This window comes from Triplophysa dalaica, chromosome 1 (assembly GCF_015846415.1).
Source record: "Triplophysa dalaica isolate WHDGS20190420 chromosome 1, ASM1584641v1, whole genome shotgun sequence".
Classification (NCBI taxonomy): Eukaryota; Metazoa; Chordata; class Actinopteri; order Cypriniformes; family Nemacheilidae; genus Triplophysa; species Triplophysa dalaica.
The window spans coordinates 29,597,958-29,620,016 of record NC_079542.1 but is presented as its reverse complement, the minus strand read 5'-3'; the positions used below and the strand labels follow the sequence as shown (position 1 = coordinate 29,620,016).

Sequence of the window (22,059 nt, the reverse complement as noted above, 5' to 3'; positions counted from 1 at the left end):
CCACATAGAGGTGCAGAGCCCTGAAGCCACCCAGGCTGGAGCTGTCCATAGGACGGCACCTGTGTTGGTACACCAGAACTACTCCCAGTGTGGAAGGTCCCAATGGAGCTGAAAACTACGGGATTAAATCAGTAAAATAGGTCAAGGTATAAATTAAATTAAATACTCTTTTACTCATAAAATAAATAAATGATTGTTAGACAGTCAGAAAAACAGAGACAAAAGGCATGTTAAAGTTAGATAAGATAAAGATTTAATATGTTAAAATAATTGTGCTCACCCTATATTTTTTTTTTAAAGAAATCAGTTAAAACCTGATAACAAATATGCATCTTGAGTCTCTTTTAGAAAACATGACAACTGTAGAAATATTTGACCTTCAATATAATATCACAAGTAAAGACCAGAATATAAGGCTAGACAATCATTTTAACATGGTCATTATGATCATCATATACTTGATAGTCTTTGATCAGCTATTGATGTATGCCCGTCCACTGGCGTATGGAGGCAGTAGGCAGAACCTGGAACACTCTGATGTCCCGGGACAACCGCCGTGAGAGAGGCGGGAAGTTCTTGCGAGGATTGCATCTTTATCTCCCTTGGAGAGACTCCGTAGGAACCAGGTGATAGCCGTCCGGGACCCCAACAGGAGCTGGAGAAGAGAGCAGATGAGAGAGGGTGACAAGAGCGAGGGAAGCCACCGGGGGGCAACGCTCGACGAGGGAGGTGAGGTGAGGTGAGTCTTAATTCCAGACTAGGAAAATCATGACAAGGCTAGGTACTAAAACAGACTAGATTTAGGCAAAAAATAACTTCAATAGACAAGCCAAAGTTACGTCCAGAGCAGTCTAAGCGGGCTATAAACACAACGGTCCGACAACTGACCAGAGACACTGAGGGAAGATAAAGAGGAACATAACGAGGAGGAAATGGTTAGCAGGTGTGGGGTAATTACGGGAATTAGCTCTTAATGAGTGAAGTATCAACAGGAGTGTAGGTGTGGAGTGGAAAATAATAAGTGCAGGGGAAACCTTATGGTTTGTATACACTTGTGGAGAAAATCATGTGCTTACATTGTTTTGTTAATTGTGACCAGAGTGACAGGATAATAAGAACAGTTTCAGGCCAACACAGACACTGATCAGATTAAATAGAAGAGTGATACATTCTCAGTGTGTATGACCTCATCATTAGATCATGTAATTCAAACAATTTGAAATTTTATCTCATTCAGTGTCTGAATGATTAAATTTGATTAATTTTATTTGATTAAATGTTTTTTTAAATGTCTGCCGGTTCTCCTTCCTTCCCTACTTTGAATCTCCCTACATTTATCTAATAAAGTACTTTCCAATGTACTATTAACACATCTTACCTATAGTGTTGATAAGGTGAACTGAAGAAAAGATGGCGCACTACATGCCTATCAACACTACGGTACATCAAGAGGCTCAAAAACAGTGCTAATAATACTTGAATCTGGCGTAACACAACAGTGTCATATCGACTTCTTGTGGACAACTCAGAACACTGCTCACACTTACATACCCCGAAGTCTGTGTCTGTTTTTGGAACCGAAAAATTAGGTTATCAGTTAACTAACCTTTTAACCTTACCCGGGTATGTCACATAACCAGCTTTCTGGAACACCCCCGCCACGCTCATTTGTTACCCATCCATCCATCCATTTTCTACCGCTTATCCGAACTACCTCGGGTCACGGGGAGCCTGCGCCTATCTCAGGAGTCATCGGGCATCAAGGCAGGATACACCCTGGATGGAGTGCCAACCCATCGCAGGGCACACACACTCACTCATTCACTCACGCACTCACACCCTACGGACAATTTTTTCCAGAGATGCCAATCAACCTACCATGCATGTCTTTGGACCAGGCGAGGAAACCGGAGTACCCGGAGGAAACCCCCGAGGCACGGGGAGAACATGCAAACTCCACACACACAAGTCGGAAGCGGGAATCGAACCCCCAACCTTGGAGGTGTGAGGCGAACGTGCTAACCACTAAGCCACCGTGCCCCCCCCTCATTTGTTACAAATGTTTTAATTTAAAACATTAGTGAAAGCTTTTATTTCAAGAACGCTGTCAAAATACGTCAAATGGTTTAAAATCTGAAAAAAATTATAGCCTATATAGCCTGAATTATTGAACTGATGAATTTATCAAACTCCGACATATCAAAATAAAGTGAAAACTGATTTTGAATGACTATTTTTAATATTTACATTTATTTGAAAAGAGACCATGTATATTTTAACATAAATGTTTCTATTCCATGCATGGTACCGAATTTGGCCGATGGCTAATTTTCATCCGCGATGGCTCCTCCCCCGTTTCCTGCTCCTCCCCTTCATGGTGGACGACTGCAGGCTCAGGCCCATGGCCAACGGCGATGACTCCTCCACTCCCTCCAGGACGGCCGCCACCCCACCTCGACCCAGGAGCACGGCAGTGAGCTCTACGTCCCAACCGATGCATACTTGCTCCAGCACCACAGCCTTGTGCAGCCACTCTCGGTCTTCACTCTTCCGCACTGCCCGACCTCTTCAGCACCGCGATCACCCTCGGCAGCTAGGGCTCTCCAGCAGCATGTCCCTCCTTCTTTCCGGATTTCGGCACCAATGTAACAAGTTCAAGGAATGGGAAGAAGGAGGCTGGAACCCGCGAACATTTAACAACTTTTTAACACTCATTATCACTCGCGTCAGCGGCCTCGCGTCGGTCCCTCACAGCTGTCGTCCCACCTTTTTTTCGTAACAGGGATATTTATGCGCTTAAGATCAGTTCAGGAGACATGCCAACACCTGGATTCACAGTAGGTCTCTGTGTTTAACTGTCTTTATCCCTTAAATGGTGACCGATTCCACCAATTGCTTGAAATTTCTGTGAAGTAGATGTGCTTGATTTTTACAGCCAGACGATAACATTTCTTAGAGTCGATAAGGTCACGATGCCTACTGATCAGTACTATAAAGTACTGTTACGTACTTTAATGCCGTTAAATTATACGTATTTCCACTTTGAGATAAACCAACAACCCCCTAGGTGACAGTGACATTGGTATCCAGGGGCGCACATAAGTTTTCTGTCAGGTTCTCAAGAGAGCACCTGGAGATTCGGCTTGGTGGTCACACTGTACATAGTATGACAAATTAAATTTATCTATTAAAAAAATATTCTAAATTAAACTAAAATATGTATTACTTCTTACATTAGTTGATATTAATATTCAACACCAATTTTGAAACCTAAAACCAAAACCTTTTAGATTTTTTGACAGGTTGCTGAGAAGTAAGTTTGTGAGCATTTGCGAGCGCACATGGAAATACGGTGCGGAGATACGACAAATACTGCGGTTTGTCATCATTTAGACCCAGGGTCCGTTTAACACCCGGAAAAAAACACATAAGTTTTAGCAGCATTCAGCTCTAACGTTAATCTTATCCAGTAATACATTCAGGCCTTCAAAAACAGTGATTTCACTTGTGCATTAAAAGCTTTCAACCATGTCAGTACGCAAATGAGCGGTCTAAACTTATTTACAGAGCGCATTTTTTATTTTGTGTGCGAGAGCGCACCTGCCCAGCACTTATGTGCATCCCTGTATTTATCAATCACTACACATTCCATATAGATATTATCATAGTCAGTGTTAGTTCAAATAAATTTAAATGACTCTGGCGGTGTTGACATGACTGATATAAGCACTGTTCAAATAATTTGCCAGTGTTCTCATAACTGGCCTTATGAAAAAGAAACTGATAAGTGAACATCCTTGATTCATTTACTTTTAGATCAACTTTTATTGAACAACAATCCGTACATAATTTTTACGCTGTTACATTAGTAATTACACAATTTACTAATAAGCTTTGTATGCTGTTTTTAATAAGGATATCAAAACGGTGTCCAGCATGCTGAAACTGTACTGAAACATGTATATACGGATGACATATTCACACTATTACTAATAATGTTTAAGTGCTCCTGGATACATTTACATTTCATATTTTGGATTACACGTCATGCTCATGCATGCTGTAAATTAAGATTTTAATAAATGTCTTGTGAAAATTTTCATATTTTAGACTAATTTAGCGAATTCAAAACAATACACTGTTCAAATCTCTTACATTTTAAATATCATTACTTAAGATGTGTTTGTTTTGATTCCAATAAGTTTTAAGTAAATATTAAGTTCTTTCACCCCATATAGCAGTTCCAAGAAACCTATTTTCTGGTCCAAAAAATAGTGTAACAGTATTGCAGGGATGACTGAAGAAGGAAGAAGTAAAGTCCAATATACTTTTAATAGACACACACGGAGGTAGGATACACCAGTACTAATAACAATTATCATTAGGCCTACATTTAAGACGAGACAAGGAAACATCACACATGTAGAGTAGATATATATAGTGTCCTTGTGATGGGGCTGATGACTGCCAGGTGCGGGGATTGCAGATGAGACACAGGTGCGGTAGCGGGAGTGTGAAGGATCGATGGAAACCATGACAGATCTCCCCCCTCCTGGAAGGCGCGTCCTCGCACCTAAGATTTGGATTTTTACAGCGTGCAGTCTTTTTCTGTGATTGTAAACCATCAGGGTCAATTATTCTGAAAAGCCAGTCATCATGATCAAATTGTATACTTTTTCAATCACAAGTTCTGAAATTTTACAAACCATTGTTTAGTTTATGGCAGATGTCCTCTTTCGAAAGTCTAAAAAGGAAGGTTAATTTTCTTCTCTTTCTTCTGTTGTGTGGCCCCCTCTCCCCCTCTTCTGGGCAGAGATGTGAGTCATGGTTTAGAATAAGATCATTCTGAATAATTCAAAAAATATATTCCATGTCTTCTATTTACCCTCAGATATCCTTAGATTAGTTCATAATGTGTTCTTGTTCTTGTGAATTTCTCATACCCTGTTGTGATTATTAAAACATTTTCCTGATTTAGTCGATTAGTCAATAAATTTAATAATCAATAAATGGTCGTTCTACCCTTGTCTGGCATTAGTCTCCTAACTTTACAATAATTTATGCTGTTTCTAAAACTCAAAGATGTACTATCTTGAGCCATCTTTCACAAAAGAACAAGTTGTCCTTGTAAACAACGTTACAGCATTGTTCCTTCTAACTTATTTAGTAACTTTTACAAATGTATATAACACACTGAAAGAACTCAAAGCAGAAGCCGGATTAACACTGTCAATGTACGTAAAATGTTCCCACCAATAGTCCACAGCAAGGTCATGCTGTGTTCTCACTTCCCATTTTGAAGTGGGACAGTTTTGATACTCAAGTTGGCATTAGCACTGATATTGGAATCCTTGTCCTTGTCTTTCAAATTCTCTTTTTCATCGGTCTCTTTCTCTCTTTCTCGACTGTTCTGATTGCTCCGCCGGATCTTCAATGTTGACTCCAGCCCCGTGGCTTCAAACAGCCGTGCCATGAAGGCGAGACCTTCACGTCGAATATATGACTTTCCAGCAAAGGTGTAAAGAACAGGGTTTATGCAGCTACTGACAAACGCCACAGTAGATGTGAGGGCCCGGAACGATGTCCAAATATTATCCAGTCTGTCAGAGGATGAAGCAAAATCACTTTCTTAATAACACAAGAACAACATGCTCACATAGTCACAGTTAAATATGTCCAAGTAATAAGTCCGAATAAACACATCTCTGGTGAAAATTTAGGAGACCAATCCAAAACCACACCTCAGGAAGGGCATACACATTATGTTGTCTAAACAATGAAAGGATTTGTTTTATTTTTGACCAGTTGGTCCAGTTTTTATTTTCAGTTAATACAAGTATTTTATTTATTTTGATGTATGTGTCTAAGAGTGTGTTTGTTTACCTCACTTTTGTCAGCGAATCTTCTGGATATAAAGAAGCAGTGACCTGCGTAAACAAAACATTATTCCCTTGAATGGGATAACAGCGATATTTTGTTGAATAGGTTAAAATATACATTCATGTCTGAAATTCAAGAAAACTTGTTCATATTTTCTCAGCTTTGTGGTCAATCATAGTGTGGCATAACCCGTAGTGTAAAGGGCCCTTATGCTCTTTAAGCCCTGCTTGTTATATTCATTTTATTTCTTAGTAGATGATGACACACACACCTGCACCATATTTATGACGTGGTAAGGTAGCCAGAAAAGGCCGAAGGAGACAACAATCACCAGGATGAGTTTCTCACTGCGGATGCGTCTACGAAACCTGGTCTTGCGAATTCTTCGCAGGATACACACATAACTACTTATGATCACCCCGTAGGGCAGCAAGAAGCTGAGCATAGTTTCCATACAGTACTGCAACACCGCCTGAAATAAATGACACAGATCATTAAATACATAAGACATATTATGTAGGATGTTGTAAATTGCATGCGCTACATTATTGATGCATATTACACTTAAATGTTATGGTTGTTGTGACGGTTGTTGTTATTTTCAATGATTAGATTGTCTTTAAACTCACATATTGTGTTTTCTGGTGTTTACAATAGCACACTTTCTGACTGTCTGAAACACTTATAATCCTGAAAAACAAAGTGGGCACAGAGAGTCCCAGAGCAAGAATCCACAATACAATTAGCAACCTAAGGACTGTCCTGCGGTTGCTTAAAGCACCAACACGCTTTGGCCACACTATAGCAACCAGCCTGTGCAGACTCATTAGCATTATCAAAAATACTGAAGCATACATGTTGGCACAACAGAGGTAGAACAGAATTTTACACAGTGCAAGGCCAAAAATCCAGCTGCGTTTAATTAAGTAAACAAGGAAAAAAGGCGTCAGAAGCATGAGGAATCCATCGGCAAAGGCTAGGTTTAGGATAAGGAGTGTGGTGATGGAACGCCGACGAGCTCGAGCCAGGATACTCCAGATGATGAAGATGTTTCCAGGGACACCAAGGAGAAACACAAGGCCAAGGATCGCAGCGCCAGTGACGGCTCCACCACTGTTGCTCATAATTGAGTCGATAACTCTGCCTGTTCCATTGGTGGTATTGGAGAAAAGTGGATTTGACATGTTAAAGGATAGAAGAGGAGAGGAAACATAGAGGGCAGTGTGGTTGTAGGCCATCTGAAAAAAAGGAAATAGAAAACACATTGTCAGAAAGATGAAAGTGAAAGACATAGAACATCTCAAACACTACCCTATAGCCCCCAGCAGCAATTATTCCCACAGAGCAATAATTGTGCATTAGTAAACGCATTAGCATGGCAAAAAATGACTCATGGACAATGACAGAATATTTGTTTCACTTAAGTTATATTGGAAGTCATACTCTCATCATACTACCTTGTCAACCAGACCTTCTATCATGTCAACCAAATTAAACTCATAAGATACTTGTACATGGCCTGAAAAAACATATATGTATAGGCCTCCATATACTGTATATGTAAAGGAAACAAAAGTCAAAGAATTGAACATATCAGAGAACATGAAAAGCAGCAGCTTAGGGTTTAGCACACTTTACGTGGCGCTGCCTTGTATGCGACCCGGACAACTGTGATGCTGCATAGTTTTGTGTTAATAACGAATGTACAATTTAATACAGCCCCTGTTGTTCTGGTTTGTGTGTTAATTTCATGTAAACACTTTGAAATTGTATTTTTTGGGGGATGCAACTTTTTCAGCTTTTCTTAATGGGGATAAAACAGGAAATGTGTGTCTACGCAAAAACACAGCATCTGGCCAACGTACCCAAGGAATTACAAAGATCGCAATCCAAACCATGGGTCTATCGATGCCAAAAATGTGGGAAGGCTGCAGGGACAATGTCGAAGATGCAGACAAGGGACAGAGGTTATGAAGAAGAGGAAACAGACCACCTCTGACATCGTTGTTCCAATATCTGTTTGAGAACCATGATGTCTTTTGGATTTTCCTATGCACTACAAATGCATTTTAGGTACACAATAAAAAATAAGAAAAGAAAATCTAATACATTCCAGTCATCACAAACTTGTGGTCTCATAAAAAGTACAAAAGAGGTCAGAGTCTGCTAGATGCTGATGATCTAGTTCTTTTTCATTCAAGTTTTTCCATCAAGTTTTTTTTGTGTCATACATACATTGTAGATGTGTGTTGTGATAATTAATGTCGACTGTTTGCTCAAAAAGATGGTCTATACATATTAAAATGAGAAGTATATAAACTAGAAAGAGAAAACTCCTTTATCTCTTGATTTAACTATTTGTCACCGGATGTTTCAGTTGTGAAATTACTCATCATTCAGTGATGATGTATAGATAGCCAGGACTTGAGGTCAGAGACAGGATGATGATTATAACAAATTACTAATCTAAAAACCAATGTTGTGTCAACATTTACACACCCTTGATTCGTTCAAAACCAGAATGGATGTCATTTCTTTGCAACACCAAAAATATATTGATGAATGGTTATGCTTTATACACAGTCAGCTAAAGAAAGTTGACTGTTTAATTAGCTGCTGCATTAGTCATATTTTTTCTTGTGTTTGTTTTAAAATGATCATTTTTCCTGTTACAAAATATTGTGTAGCCTGATCAGTGCCACAAGGCATTCTGTAGTTACTGCTATATGTTATATGGTAAAGCGTGGCCCGGGGGCATCTTGTGAAAGAAAGGCAGATTAAGTGCAATAAGACATTTTTCAACTGTAGCAAGCTTTTCCTCCTAGAACTCCTCCATGGCGAGATCAGACATGAGCTGCGCAAACAGAATTTACTAGGAAATCTTTCACAATGCTTCTCTTATCCAAACAAACAATTACTAATATAGGATAAGAAACTGTAAATGGCTGGACCGTAATGAGATTTACATCAACATGTTTGGATTGACATTCCAACATGGTCAGTGTTTGGACTGCATTAAGCCTTTGTCTAGGGCAAGGCTGACATAAGCTGACACAAATGCCTCAGACACACACAAAAACCGGTTCACACCCACCAACAAATGCAAACATGCCCTGGGTGACAACACAACAGAGTAATACATTCATCATCACACCTGCAAACATGTCCCCAGACTTTGAATTCAAACAGAGATTATTTGTACTATCAAAGCAGTCGGACATTTCATTCAGTGTTTGAAAACCGCAGACAGCCAAGCTTAAATTCAACAAATGTAACTATAGTCTATTAAATATTGTTTTCTTCCCATCTAATCTACCATTTGAGTCAACTTGACGTGCTTTTTTTCAGCAGACTGTTGTATGACACAGGCTTGGAAGAGACAGCAACATGTTTTAGCATGCTTTACACAGATGATAATATTCAAGTGTGTGCACGGACATACAGCACTTGAGGAGATAACATGAACATAAGTTAAACATAAATTCTTACATACATCACTTTTTAGGGCTATTTTGTTATTTATGATTTGTAAAATTACTATAAAAATAAACTAGACTTGAGTACAAAATACTATTTTAAGATAATCCTCACATAAAGCTGCTGACATAAAATTTAGTGATTTAGTGATTTTAGTGTGAAAAAGTGATTTAGCAAGTGTATGAGTTTTATTTGACTAGTAAGGATAACCTGGAATGAATACAAAAGGTAGCTTTTAATAGGTTTTATTATATTTGTGAGGAAATTATAATGACACAGTCATGAGAGACTTAAACGGTCTTCTCTATTTTATTTTGTCTTTATCAAATTACAATGAAATACCCACAGACAGGATTTACATCCTTATTACCCTCCATGTTCAATAGTCAAACGTATAATAACTGTTAATAATTAAGCATAAATGTCACATCACAGTCTACTTTAAACCATACACTCTCATATGACTGGAATGTATACTAAAGGTGACAATTCCTACCTTCTGAGATTTTCAAGCTCCCGCTTTCAACCTAGGAATGTTCTCTTTAATTTCTTACAGTTGCTTTAGTTCCTCCGCAGGTGATTCCTTCCTTCCTGGTGGCGTAAATGTAATTGTCGCTGTCTTTTCATTGAAGGTTGTGCGTTATTCGAAAGAGCTGCTGTGTCTTCTGTCCTTCCTCATGTCAAAGGGTGTTATCAATTGCTCTGACTTTCTCTAAAGACTCGCCTTAAGAGGTGGAGTTTCCATTTCCAGTCCTTGTCTTTCTTGTATTTTATCATTCATTCTTTAAGTAGTTTCGAAATAGCTGTCAATGATATATCTCAAATAACTCTTATGCGCACTCCAACACAGCCAAATTCTGAATCAGCGACCTGATTTACACACAGTGATGCCTTATCAGACGTGTAGGAATGTACAGAGAGAGAGAGAGAGAGAGAGAGAGAGAGAAGAAAGAGAGAGAGAGAGAGCGAGAGAGAGAGAAAGAGAGCGAGAGAGAGGGGATATTAATACGTAAGTAAATCAACATTTACAAAAAATGTATGATTTTTTTATTTAGTTTTTCTTCAGGTTGGGATATTTTCTTACATTTCATCATTATAATGATCGGGGTCACAAAGCAAGGTCCATATGGAAATTGTTTTAGATCACCTAGAGGTTAAATGGGATATCAGGTGCCATCCATTAATTGGGGCGATGTCATTTCCAGACTTCTTGTTTTTGTATAGGTTTTATTTACACCAGTTTAAAGTGGTTTATGATGTTGTGGGTATGGGGAGAAACTTTTCTGTAGTGTATTGTGGTGGTATAAATGGGCCTTGAGTGCAGTAAATGGATCCTGTATTTAAATACTGTATGCTGAAAATCAATGAGAAAAGGTTGTATTCTAGACTACTTTTGAGAAAATTAATATTTAATTACTCATTTTCCCAAACCAATATAACCCACAGTAAATTTTTGTTCCGAATCCAGTGATTGGATTTTAAATGGATAAATATTTGGGGGGAAGTATCGTGATATCCCCAGCTTTGAATGTCATGATGCGACTATTAATAAATGTTTTTATCTTATTTATTTCAAATGCTTTTAATGTCAATTTACAGCCACTTTTATTAATAAAATTGTCAAATTGATTAATTTGATTACTTATTCAATTCATTTCTTAAATAATTCCTGATACTTTCACAAATACGTCAACCATTGACTAACAATTACATAAAATAATTACATTTATAATATGAAAATTATTCATGAAAACGGTATAGAAACCCCAAACAGCAACTAACCAGTTATGCTTTAACACATTTAAAAAAAAAATGTTTGCCTTATTTCAAGAATCTGTGACTTAACATCAAGTTAGTACTTGTGGCACTTTAATTAGAATGAAATATAATGTGGATTTAAGTCATCGAATGTAACAGTAGTAAAAAATGTATACATTACTCCATCCATAAACATGATCTTTGAATGTTTTGAAGTGTCCTCTAGCGGCAGAACCTTTATCCACATGTCAGAATCCAACTGTTTTTGCGACTATTTATTTCATGGAACATAGCACATACGGAACACGCTTTCCTGTAGCTCAGTGGTAAGAGCATGGCGTTAAAAACGCCAAGATCATGGGCTCGATTGCACATACATAGAAACAATTGTAGCTTATAGGATAGTGCAACGTAAGTCACTTTGGATAAAAGCGTTTGCCATATGCATAAATGTATATGTAATATTAATGTTTGATGAGGTACACTTAAAAAAAACGTAGGATGAAAGATTAATGTAGATTCTTTTGAAAATAATTCGACAAAAACAGCAAAGGTGAAAAACATTTAACTTTAGTGTGACTACATGAACATATAATAAGAAAACATTGAGAACAAATTCCACTATGAGGTGTAGAGTAGAGTTCCGTTTACAGAAATGATTGATAAGTTCTATTCACATTACATATACATTTAATTTACTTTACAACTTAATTTGTATATCAGGTTTTATTTAGTTCTACTTCTTTTTAAAAAGTTTGTGTTGGTGTTTTTCTGCCTTTTTGACCACAGCTTTTGCATTCTCATAGTTAAGCTTGGCTGCATTCCTTATTGCATCTGAAACTGAATCAACATCTTCCGCTGCTTTGTATCCAGTGACTCCTCCTCCTATCGCTCCCGCAAACGCTGCCGCTCCGAAAATGACACCTACAGCAACACCCGATCCTGCCGCTCCAGCACCAACCCCTACAATACCTGCTCCAATTCCTGAACCTGCTGCTCCAACGCCAGCTCCTGTGACACCAGCAGCAATTCCTGAACCTGCTGTTCCTGCTGCTAGTCCTGTGACACCAGCAGCAATTCCTGAACCTGCTGTTCCTGCTGCTAGTCCTGTGACACCAGCAGCAATTCCTGAACCTGCTGTTCCTGCTGCTAGTCCTGTGGCTCCAGCAGCCGCTGCTGCTCCCGCAATGCTTGCCACTTTAAGTAAAGCCACGACGGACGCCACTGCCACACCAACACCCAGGAAAGCACCAGTTAATGTCCCTGTTGTCACTCCTGCAAGTCTAACCAAAAGTTTTTTGTGAACGATCTTCTTTGCTACTTCTCGTTTTTCTTCAGGAGCCATTTTTCCCTCGTTGATATTCTTCATCTCCTCTTGAATATCTTCCTCCACCATTTGTAGGAGCTCATTAGTGTAGCAGCTGTTCTCATTGTCTTTCAGCTTCTGCTCTATGGCTTTTATAAGATTTTTCACCTGGACCCTGTTGCTCTTGTATCCCACATGACGTTTCGTCCAGTATTTACTGTCAATGACATGACTGTGCCCTCCACATTTATCCACCAGCCCCTGTAGTTTTGGACTTAGCTTCACAAATTCCTCAATGGTCTGACCCTCGAGTTGTTCACCATGAGTGAATAAAACTACTGAGTGTTTAAAAGTATCTTCTCCACAATATTCCACGATTTTATCCACAATCTGCATTTCATGAGCAGTGTACCTTCCGACCTTCAGAACAATGGTAAAGACATCAGGTCCGGGGGCACATTCGATTACAGATCTGATGATCTCTGATTTGATCAACTCCTCATCGAGACCTGTGTCCATGATCCCTGGTGTGTCAATAACTGTGATCTTTTTTCCATAGACTTTCCTATCACCGCTCACACATTCAGCTGTCACAGATTCAGGTGAAGCTTTACTCACAAATACTTGTTTCTTAAGAATGGTATTCCCAGCACTGCTTTTTCCATCTCCTGTTTTCCCAAGAAGTACAATCCTTTTGTTTGGTTGAGACTCATTGGCTATTAGAAGAATATTGTTATTTAAGGACTTTTCTTTTAAAAAATAAAATGGTTTATAGTATTATAATCTACATAAAGGTGCAGTTTCCCGGACACGAAATAGCCTTATCCAGGACTATGCCTTAGTTAAATTAGAACATTTAAGTAGATTTTACAAACATGCCTAACAAAAAAAACATTACTGATGTGCATCTAAAGAGAGAACAATTTTACTGATATATTTTAAGATATGTCAATGCAAGCTGTTTTCAGTTAAGACAGCTCAAATATCCATTTCAGTCTCAAATTAAACTGTGCTGTCCGGGAAACTGCCCCATAGTCTTAAGAGCATAAAAACAAAAATCAACTGTCAAGAATACAATAGCTTTTCGTTTACTTTCTTACCTCCCATATTCTTGTTTTCTCTCGTAGGAAGGCACTGTAATATAATACAATTTATTTGTATAAAATAACTAATAATAAGTATTTTACTACAACCGTATCAAGCATGGCTCACGTCAGATGCTTTAACATAAAGTATGCTCCTCTTAGTAATGTCTATTAGCAAAGAGCTAGTGTGTTACACCCTTACAATGAATCACTTCCTACTACTGATGAGTTTTACCAGAATTACTAGAAATACAAGTCATCTGAACATATTTCTGCTCCTCCTACCTAAGATCATTCACATCCTCTTGTTTACAGAATGTTCCATGGGAGCCACAAGAAAAAACAATCCCTGATTTTGACCCGAATACATTTTGATTAAAAATGGCAGTATATTGGTTATTTTGTCTTCTTGAATATAATTTAAAATTACAATTGTTGGAGACCAATAGGATAAACCTTTTTTTTTACCTATGTCAGACTTCAATGTCTATTTCTTGTTATGAATGCGGTTAGAAACGCATTGAAAACACTATAGGATAATAAACACAAATATTACATTTAATGTCTTGTCTTAGGGTTTATGTCACACATTTAGTGTTGTATTACTGTTTTATGTACATTCCATAATCTAACCTACCAGCTTGCAGAGAAACTAAACTAAAATAACTTATACTTTATAAGCCATTTTACTTTAGTTTAGGCTGTAAGATGGGTGTGATAATCAGGAAAGAATACGTTTGCACCACGCTGCCAAGACAGTTAATAATTAAAAAAGAATATTTGTTGCGTTAAAATATCCGATACATGGTAGCATAAACATATACAAGTATAAAAGAATATTAAGAACATGAAATTAAAATAAGAGTTTTGTATTTGAGTATTCGCATCATAAGGTAAATAATTTTGCCCAGTTGTTCATTTTCCATACATCATGGAAGTTAAATACAAATAGCTAAAAAAACATCCACACCACACCAAACTAGAATTTGGTTTAACATCTTTAACTGATGATTCATGCCAAGTTATACTTTACCAGATCTACCACTAGATGTCAGTGTAATGTAACTTGCAGTGTAATCTTGTGACGCTTTGGTGGACGTTTCTTTCAGTGATGATTATCCTTAAAGTCGACATGAAAAAAAAGACAATTCTAATTGTTTTATACAGTGGTGCAGTATTTATTATAAATTATTTATCCATGCACATAATTATTTTTTTATTAATTTGCATATGTAATTTTTTATCAAGACGTTAACCACCTCCCCGCTCGAAACTGCCTCTCTTACCTTGCGGTCACAAGCAATGGCGCGAAGACTGGGCTCCAATGAATGACTTATTGCAAGCTTGCATTCAAATCTGCCTCCATTTTGTTGGCAACGGCAATGCCCATCTTTCAATAATCTAATCAGTTCTTAATAGACTAAATCAAGTCCCGATATATATAAAAATATGATCTTTTATTTCCGTTTCACGACGACTTTTGGCTGCGTCCAAGGCAAATACCCCCACTTGCGGTCTTTACATTTGACCACTAGGGGTGGGCGGATCGATACTGAAATATCGATACTTCCGATGCTGAGGTTGCATCGAAAAGGATCGATCCTAACATAAAAACATCGATACTAATGTGTCTTTGCTACCGATTTCATTTATTTACTAATGTAGCTAATAATTGTATAATAAAGAAGAACTATTTATTTACCATACACCTAGTTTTGCACACGTTCCTCCTCCCTGGCGTGTTTTGTAGTCCGCTGTCACGTGACTCAGCAGCGCCAAGCGCAAGCACGCAGACGCAGCTGCAGCCAGCGAAAATAATGAAAAGACTGCAAACTGCGTTGTATGGCAGTGGGCCTTTGGGGGTGAAAAGCCAAAGATTAAAAGTACTTTATTATTTAAACACTTTATTTACATAATTTCTCAAACAATTGTGTGCACTTTGGTTATAAATTCACTTAAAAATGTAATGAAAGGGAAATGTAATTTGTTATATGATTGTGTCTAAACATAACACTGAACAAAAACAGAAAAGCAGTTTTAAAAACTTTGTTCTTCAGTAGTAATTTTGTAGACTTTTTTTAAAGCTAGAGAAGTAGTACTAGGATATGGAGAAATTGTTTTGTTGTATATCGGTTTTCTGTTCTGTTAATCTGTTATTGTCACTATTTCCCGGTAATAATTTGGTGCAAAGTTAATGCTTGCAAATTCTATTATAGGAATAAATAACAAAATAAATATATTTGGTTTAAATTATGTCCCGTGTTTTAACATGACATCATTAATTAGCCTATAGGCACATGAAGAGCACAAATTACAAAATATTTTAGTGGTCATGAAAATGTATTCAGATTTTGGAAAGGAATGATGCATTCATCTGATAAATCATGACATTTCATCCACACGAAAGTGAATGCTTCTAAAAGTATTGGTATCGGCAAAACTGGCCCTGCATTTATTTGGTTTTTAATTTTACATTATCCCCCACCACTATTGACCACTTGACTTCCATGACGTAATTCATGTTATTGGTCCAGTTGTTCAAGTGGGCATGAAGATCCCAAGTGAGCATGTAGTCTAACAAACCAGATGGGACACACTTAGCAAGTGCAAACACATAACGTTAATTAATGTGTTTTTTCTTATTATGTGACAAAACGCTGTTTAACAAAGTATATCACTCTGTTCAGTTATACCAATAAAATTGTTAACACTATTTTACTGCTAAATTATATGTAATAACTAATCATATAGTCAAGTCAAGTCAGATTTATTTTTATAGTGCTGTAACACGGTTCAATAAAAGGAAGGAAGGAGGCGGGAACCGACGAACATTTAACAAACTTTAATAAAAATAAATAAACAATAACATGGAAGTAATGGACCGGCAGCCACCTCACGGTCGACTGCCGGCCACAAGAACATAAATATAAACTTAACACATGTGTCCGGCCCGGTCCTCTTTAGTCAGCAGTTGCTCGTCCTCTTATGCTCCTGATTTCCTCCGTGAGATATGCGGGACCGGTGTGCGCACAGCTGATTCCAACTATCACTCACACCACCGGCCCCGCCTCACGGCTCTCGTCCCGCCTTCCTCACCACAAGTGCTTTATTTGTATTGTATCTAAACATCTGTACCTAAAAAAGGAAAAACAAACGACATGTTAGCCAAACATAGAATAAATAGATATAACCTTAAAAAGAACTAGTGTTACATACACTGGAAAGCTTTCCGCAACATCTCGCAAGACCCTAGCAAAAACTCTCTGAACGGAAGATCTTCACTTCCAGAGCTTTAAACAGAGGGAATTATCACCTTGTTATCCTGAATCCAAGGGCACGTTCCTTATTATGATGATGGTTAAATATTCATTGTACTCTCCCTTGTGGCTTCTTGTATTGTGTGATTATTGCAACAGGTGTTTCCAGACAGGGGTAGCCCCCATCAGCTAAAAGAATATACTCCTGAGGTGGGTGTCATATGCACAGATCCAGGATAACCAATGAAAATATTTCTTAAACGCCCTTTATCATTACATATGGTCAGAAAATTTGGCCTGCGTTTTATGCGAATGTGGCACCCATCCATAGCACCAAATGCTTTGGTGAAGGCATCATGGTTTGCCAAACGGGCAGAGCCTTGACCAATACATTCAAGCTGATCTCTCCTGGGGTAACTTATGACTTTACCCTTTCTCACAATTTCCTTGATTTCAGCTGTGATGCTGTGGACACGAAGACAAACTGTTGACTAAGGGAGAATACATTTGCAGGCACTCGACAGTCCATGAGCCAGGAAATACTCAAAGACCAAAACCTCCAAAGTGCGTCCCTAGCCATTGAAACCTGTTTGCATTACCTTAACATAAGTGTTTAGTGATGTCCGAGAAAGAACGCATATCAGCATGTTCATCTAAAAACAGCTGGATAAGAGTCATGGCAGTATTTATTACTGCATATTGTCAAACCCTGTTGCTGGCGCCTCTGCTCTCCACTGGAGGGCGCCATGTTGCTCAGTGTTTCTGCCTGTGTTTTATTAAAGGCTCTATTTCCCACAATGACTTGTGTCTTGTGATTGTCCGCTGGTTTAACCTGTGTCCCATTTCCTGTTTGTGGCTGCTTCTGTGTATATATTGCTCGTGTGTACAGTTTACAGGGGTGGATTGTTCTGTTACATGTTGCAGGCAAGAAAACAGGGAGCTGATACAAATGCAGTATAAGGAGCTTTATTAAGGTCCACAGAGTAACATAAAGTCCATGTACACATGAAGGGTTAACAATAAGGTGGACTGCCGAAGCGCCAGCAACGGGCGTGACACATGCTGTATCTTGGTGCTGTCCCCTTAATACACAAAATGCAAAAACCAATAATTATTTACTGTCATTGTGATTTGCAGTTTACAAATTTACAAGTTTTTGTCCATCTTATAATGATTAAACATTCATGTATAATCAATATCTTAATACGATTGTAAAAGAGGGACTCCAAAAGAGTGACGTTTATAAATAAAATCTGAATTATTAAAAAAATAACAAAATAAATGATATATTTGACATATCCGAAAATCAGAAATCAAAGTTAGATCAGCTGTGTCATTGTGTCTATGTGTTCTGTGGTGCGTTCTTAAAAGAACGAGAACAACATCAAGAACACAGCTGCCCCCACTTGCACATACATTTTCCCACTTGCTAAGTGTGTCCCATCGGGTTAGAAGTACTACATGCTCACTTGGGATCTTCACACCCACAAGAACACTTAGGCCAAAAACAGGAAATACATTATGAATGTAGTCAAGTGCAAAGACCGCAAGTGGAGGTATTTGGACACAGCATTAAAGCCCTTTGCCTTCTCACATGTTAAGGTTTTAAACTAACAATTGAAATAGTACTTTAACGTCTTCATTTCTGGCCAAATAATCAACTAGAACTGTTGGACAAAACCTGACTATTAAACATTTCTTCTTTGGGCATCCTTTTTCCTTTCTTAGCTCCCCCCCCTTAGAATGTTATAGAATATTCAAGGATACACCTGTGTACTTTTTTTTTAATTCACCAGTATCAACCATGGTTTTAATATAGTAAAAGTACAGGAACCATGTTTTATGGAGGCTTAATGTTTTTTTTTGTGTGTATGTATAGATCCAAGTAAGGGTAGACTATAAACAGTTGTACACATGTGTTTGCCTCACTAATACTACTTAATAATAAGCAGAAGAAAATAATCCAAAAGAATGCTTTACACTATTTTTAAATGGAAAAGAAACAATTTGCAGCGTGTGTGTGTGTCTGTTGGCAAACTATGAAAGTAAAGTCATTCTTACAATGGTGTCACTTCTGAATTATTAAACCAGACCAAACTTAAACTTATAAAATAGCAGCTTACTATTTGTTTTTGAGTTTGTGGGATTTGCTTGGTACAACACAGTTGACATGGCCTGATCTTTAGGCAAAAATAAAAATGTATTAAAAACCCACAACTCAACATTCCCAATACATAAACTTGAATAATTTTTCTTCTGATGTTGGGAGCCTATGTGATGTATGTCATGTTTTATTATTATCATCACCCCTTCAAATTTAAAACAAAACTGTTCAATTCACTTCAACTTCATGTAAATTGTAAATATCAGCAGCAAGAGAATGTGACAATTGTTAAATGGATGTAACAGCATATACATCTTTATTTGTGTTCTTTGTGTGCAATGCTAACATAAAAGAAAATCTTACCGGTTTTTGGATGAAAAACCTTTTGAAATATTTTCTATTCTTTTTTTTTACTATGAGGTCATTCGTCAACAGTAAAGCGTTTTACAAATTTGAAACTTCAAGTTACTTAATACAGAAAGAAATGTACAGTAGTTTAACACAAGTACTTTGTCATAAGGCTTCATGATGAGAAATGACACAGTAAGTTAATATCAATAATATCTCATATCTAAAAATCACATTAAATGAATACTTATTAATCTTATTTACTAATTATTTTCCTCCTCTTGTTTTCTTGACACTTGAGAGAAAGGCTTATGAACCTGAAGTCAATTCAGTACAGTCCATGAATCTTTGGCTTTAAATACGTCAATCTCAGTAAAAAGATGACAACGGTTGTTCTTCAGATATCTGTCTCTCATGCAGTGACAAACACAAGTCGGGCAGAATATGTCAGATCCGCCAGGTAGATCAGGAAGTTGAGAGCCGTGAGAACAGCCACGGCGACCCATTTATCCCAGTAGCACAGCCCAAATGTGCTACGGCAAGAGTCTGGTCGGCTAGATATTCCAGAATGACTGTTATCAAACTTAAACACTGGCCAGATAATAGTGGCAGTTAGATACATGGCAACAGCCAATAGAGCATAGGCAGAAAGAAAACGTGCAAACGGAAAAGGGAGGCACCCTGTGCATTCCCCAACACATAATACCACAATGGCAGCTGATATCACGAAACAAATGCAGTACACAGCCATGCACCACTTCAGAGCAGGGTGACTGTTATATGAAACAGGGTCACTAATAAACACAAATATTACACTGGCCACGAAGGTTTCACACACTTTCAGCAGGCCTGGTACTGTTGCCATGTACCCAGCCACCTCACCTGGTCGTGCCCGTACCAGGCTCACCTCCACATTGTAAGCCAAGGTGGCTAGACAAGAAAACACAGTCGAGGCGATTCTGTGGTCCCGCATCTCTTTATTCAGACTGCCTTTGACGAAGTAGAGGGGGAAGATGATGGAGGCAGACAGGCAAAAGAGTGCAGCATAGCAAGCAAAGGTAATAGGGAAATTGGTCCAGGACACAGGTGCACGAGACTGTAGACCCAAAAGCTCAACAAGCAACACGAGGAGGGTGCCAGCAAAGCTGAAAGCCCAGCAGAACACACACCAGTCGCCCATGCCGTCAGGTAGGTTGCCTCCGTGAGAGGCCACACTAAACGCCACGCAGGTGAACACTAAAGCCGCCAGACGTGTCCACATGAGACGGGAAGGCTGCAAGACCACCAGCGGCATGATGCGATGTTATATGATCGTTGTTCTTGAGATTCAGGTGAATCTGCCAAGAAAAAAGATTGTGAAAACAAAGAAGAGTCTGACGAACCGTATAAATTGACAAAGCTAAACCGAAAAGCTAAATTATATGGGAAGCACACCATTGGCTAACAGATTTGACATTCTCCAGTCGCTGATTTTGAAAACACCAGGCTCTAAGAAAGTACGTAAGCACTTATTTGTGAACAGGGTTCATGGCGGAAGGAGAATCTTCGGTGTGGAGCTTGAACTTTTCAACTCCTTGCAAGGCAGTTTGATGGTCGGTTCTTCTTTTTCTTAAATACATTATTTGAATACTGCCCTTAGTATTGCATTTACCAGCATTAAAGTGTACATGCAGGCTGCTCTACCAAACAGAAATGCTCTCACTGCTTATTGCAAAAATGACATACTTAGGCAAACAACACAAGATATAAAAATATTCCAAACTTGTATGACTTTATTTTGTGCAATCTAAAGGGAAATATTTTGCAGAAGAAAAAACAAAATCCAGAGGAATTGACAGACGTTTATCAAACCAGTATGCAATCTCCATTTGTGTTCTAGGTGTTCTGGTATTGTGACACCCCTATTGTGTTTCACAATGTAAAGAAAATCATCTTGGTGGCTCTGTGTTTAACATGCATAACAATTTATGCCACAAGTTAAACTTCTGGAGATTTAACTCAAAACAAATATATGACACAAACGCCTGATCACTTTTTCCACACAAAAATATCAAAACGAAAGATGAAGTCGTGAAGAAGATCTCTCTGGACGGGTTTGAAAGCGTAATGCTAGTGGACATCTTCGTTTGCCTTTAAGTGAGTTAGCTTTGCTAACGGATGCGGTGAGGGTGTGGTGATTTGGTTTCAGGGTTTGGTGGTTCAGAATTAAGTTTCGGTCGCGTTGTGGATTGTATGAGGCGATTTTTGATCTTAAAACGCATAACCAGACTTAAGTACATATAATGTATCAACGCTGTAAATAGAGATTTTGTTACAAAACAACTAACGGTATGAGGCGCATATTCCACAGGCTAAAGTGTCTTTGAAAATAACTCCTCTTTAATTATATTACATATACAGATAATATGCAGATCAGTAGCCTGCGACCCCACTCGAAATAGGAAAACATCCGATGCAGACATACCTTATACAGAATTTCACTTTATTCTGGTTTTTGTTTTCAACAAAAGACGAAACGTGCTTCTTTCTTCTGACGCTCTACAGATGTTCTCTTCCTTAACGGGACCCTCTTCAATCCTCCACGCCCATTTACGTCCAAATAAGGTATTATCCTTCTCCAACAATTTGTCCTCACTGTCTACATGGTTTGCCAAAAATAGATACTTTGGTATAACACCTTTCACATTGCTTTACAATAATGGTAAATACATTTTTTAATCATTTTATTTAGCAATAATGGTAAGGTTAATACAAACACATTTTCTGTACAATAGTCTTTTATTTTATATATGCATATTTTAGAAACTTTTAGACTGTAAATCTTATTATATTTGTATGTCATTG

The 22,059-nt window shown here is 38.1% G+C and overlaps 3 protein-coding genes across 7 annotated transcripts in view; all 3 read right to left on the bottom strand.

Moving 5' to 3' along the window:
• Positions 1-4,313: 4,313 nt before the first annotated feature.
• On the bottom strand, positions 4,314-10,114 carry ltb4r2a (leukotriene B4 receptor 2a). 2 transcript variants are annotated; one of them, XR_008906943.1, is made up of 6 exons: positions 9,854-10,114; positions 6,510-7,118; positions 6,152-6,352; positions 5,884-5,927; positions 4,707-5,600; positions 4,314-4,608 (listed from the first exon to the last, which is right to left on the bottom strand). XR_008906943.1 is itself a non-coding variant. In XM_056750020.1 (5 exons), exons 2-5 carry the CDS (start codon positions 7,116-7,118, stop codon positions 5,285-5,287), a joined length of 1,170 nt encoding a protein of 389 aa, XP_056605998.1. In that variant the 5' UTR covers positions 9,854-10,114; the 3' UTR covers positions 4,314-5,284. The 2 variants fall into 2 exon arrangements, 1 of the variants encoding a protein (XP_056605998.1); XM_056750020.1 differs by having other exon boundaries at positions 4,314-5,600.
• Positions 10,115-10,976: 862 nt separating this feature from the next.
• LOC130408433 (GTPase IMAP family member 7-like) overlaps positions 10,977-22,059 on the bottom strand; it is a 124,447-nt gene continuing 113,364 nt past the window's right edge. The window contains exons 1-4 of one of the 4 annotated variants that reach the window (XM_056732147.1): positions 14,793-15,202; positions 14,540-14,626; positions 13,522-13,555; positions 10,977-13,137 (exon numbers count right to left, since the gene is read on the bottom strand). In XM_056732147.1, coding sequence (XP_056588125.1) covers positions 11,852-13,137; positions 13,522-13,528 — 1,293 coding nt within the window. In that variant the 5' untranslated portion in view covers positions 13,529-13,555; positions 14,540-14,626; positions 14,793-15,202 and the 3' untranslated portion in view covers positions 10,977-11,851. The other 3 variants (XM_056732003.1, XM_056732139.1, XM_056732078.1) reach the window with 3 other exon arrangements.
• myadma (myeloid associated differentiation marker a) lies at positions 19,161-21,787 on the bottom strand. The gene is made up of 2 exons (XM_056732628.1): positions 21,680-21,787; positions 19,161-20,552 (listed from the first exon to the last, which is right to left on the bottom strand). The coding sequence occupies exon 2, from the start codon at positions 20,507-20,509 to the stop codon at positions 19,628-19,630; it is 882 nt and encodes a 293-aa protein (XP_056588606.1). The 5' UTR covers positions 20,510-20,552; positions 21,680-21,787; the 3' UTR covers positions 19,161-19,627.

Bases quoted from the DNA above. Each gene is read 5' to 3' on its own strand.
- myadma (XM_056732628.1), bottom strand. From the start codon at position 20,509: ATGCCGCTGGTGGTCTTGCAGCCTTCCCGTCTCATGTGGACACGTCTG.
- ltb4r2a (XM_056750020.1), bottom strand. From the start codon at position 7,118: ATGGCCTACAACCACACTGCCCTCTATGTTTCCTCTCCTCTTCTATCC. The intron at 6,353-6,509 runs GTGAGTTTAAAG...CATTTATTTCAG, and splicing joins AACACCAGAAAACACAATAT to GCGGTGTTGCAGTACTGTAT. The intron at 5,601-5,883 runs GTAAACAAACAC...ATCCTCTGACAG, and splicing joins GATTCGCTGACAAAAGTGAG to ACTGGATAATATTTGGACAT.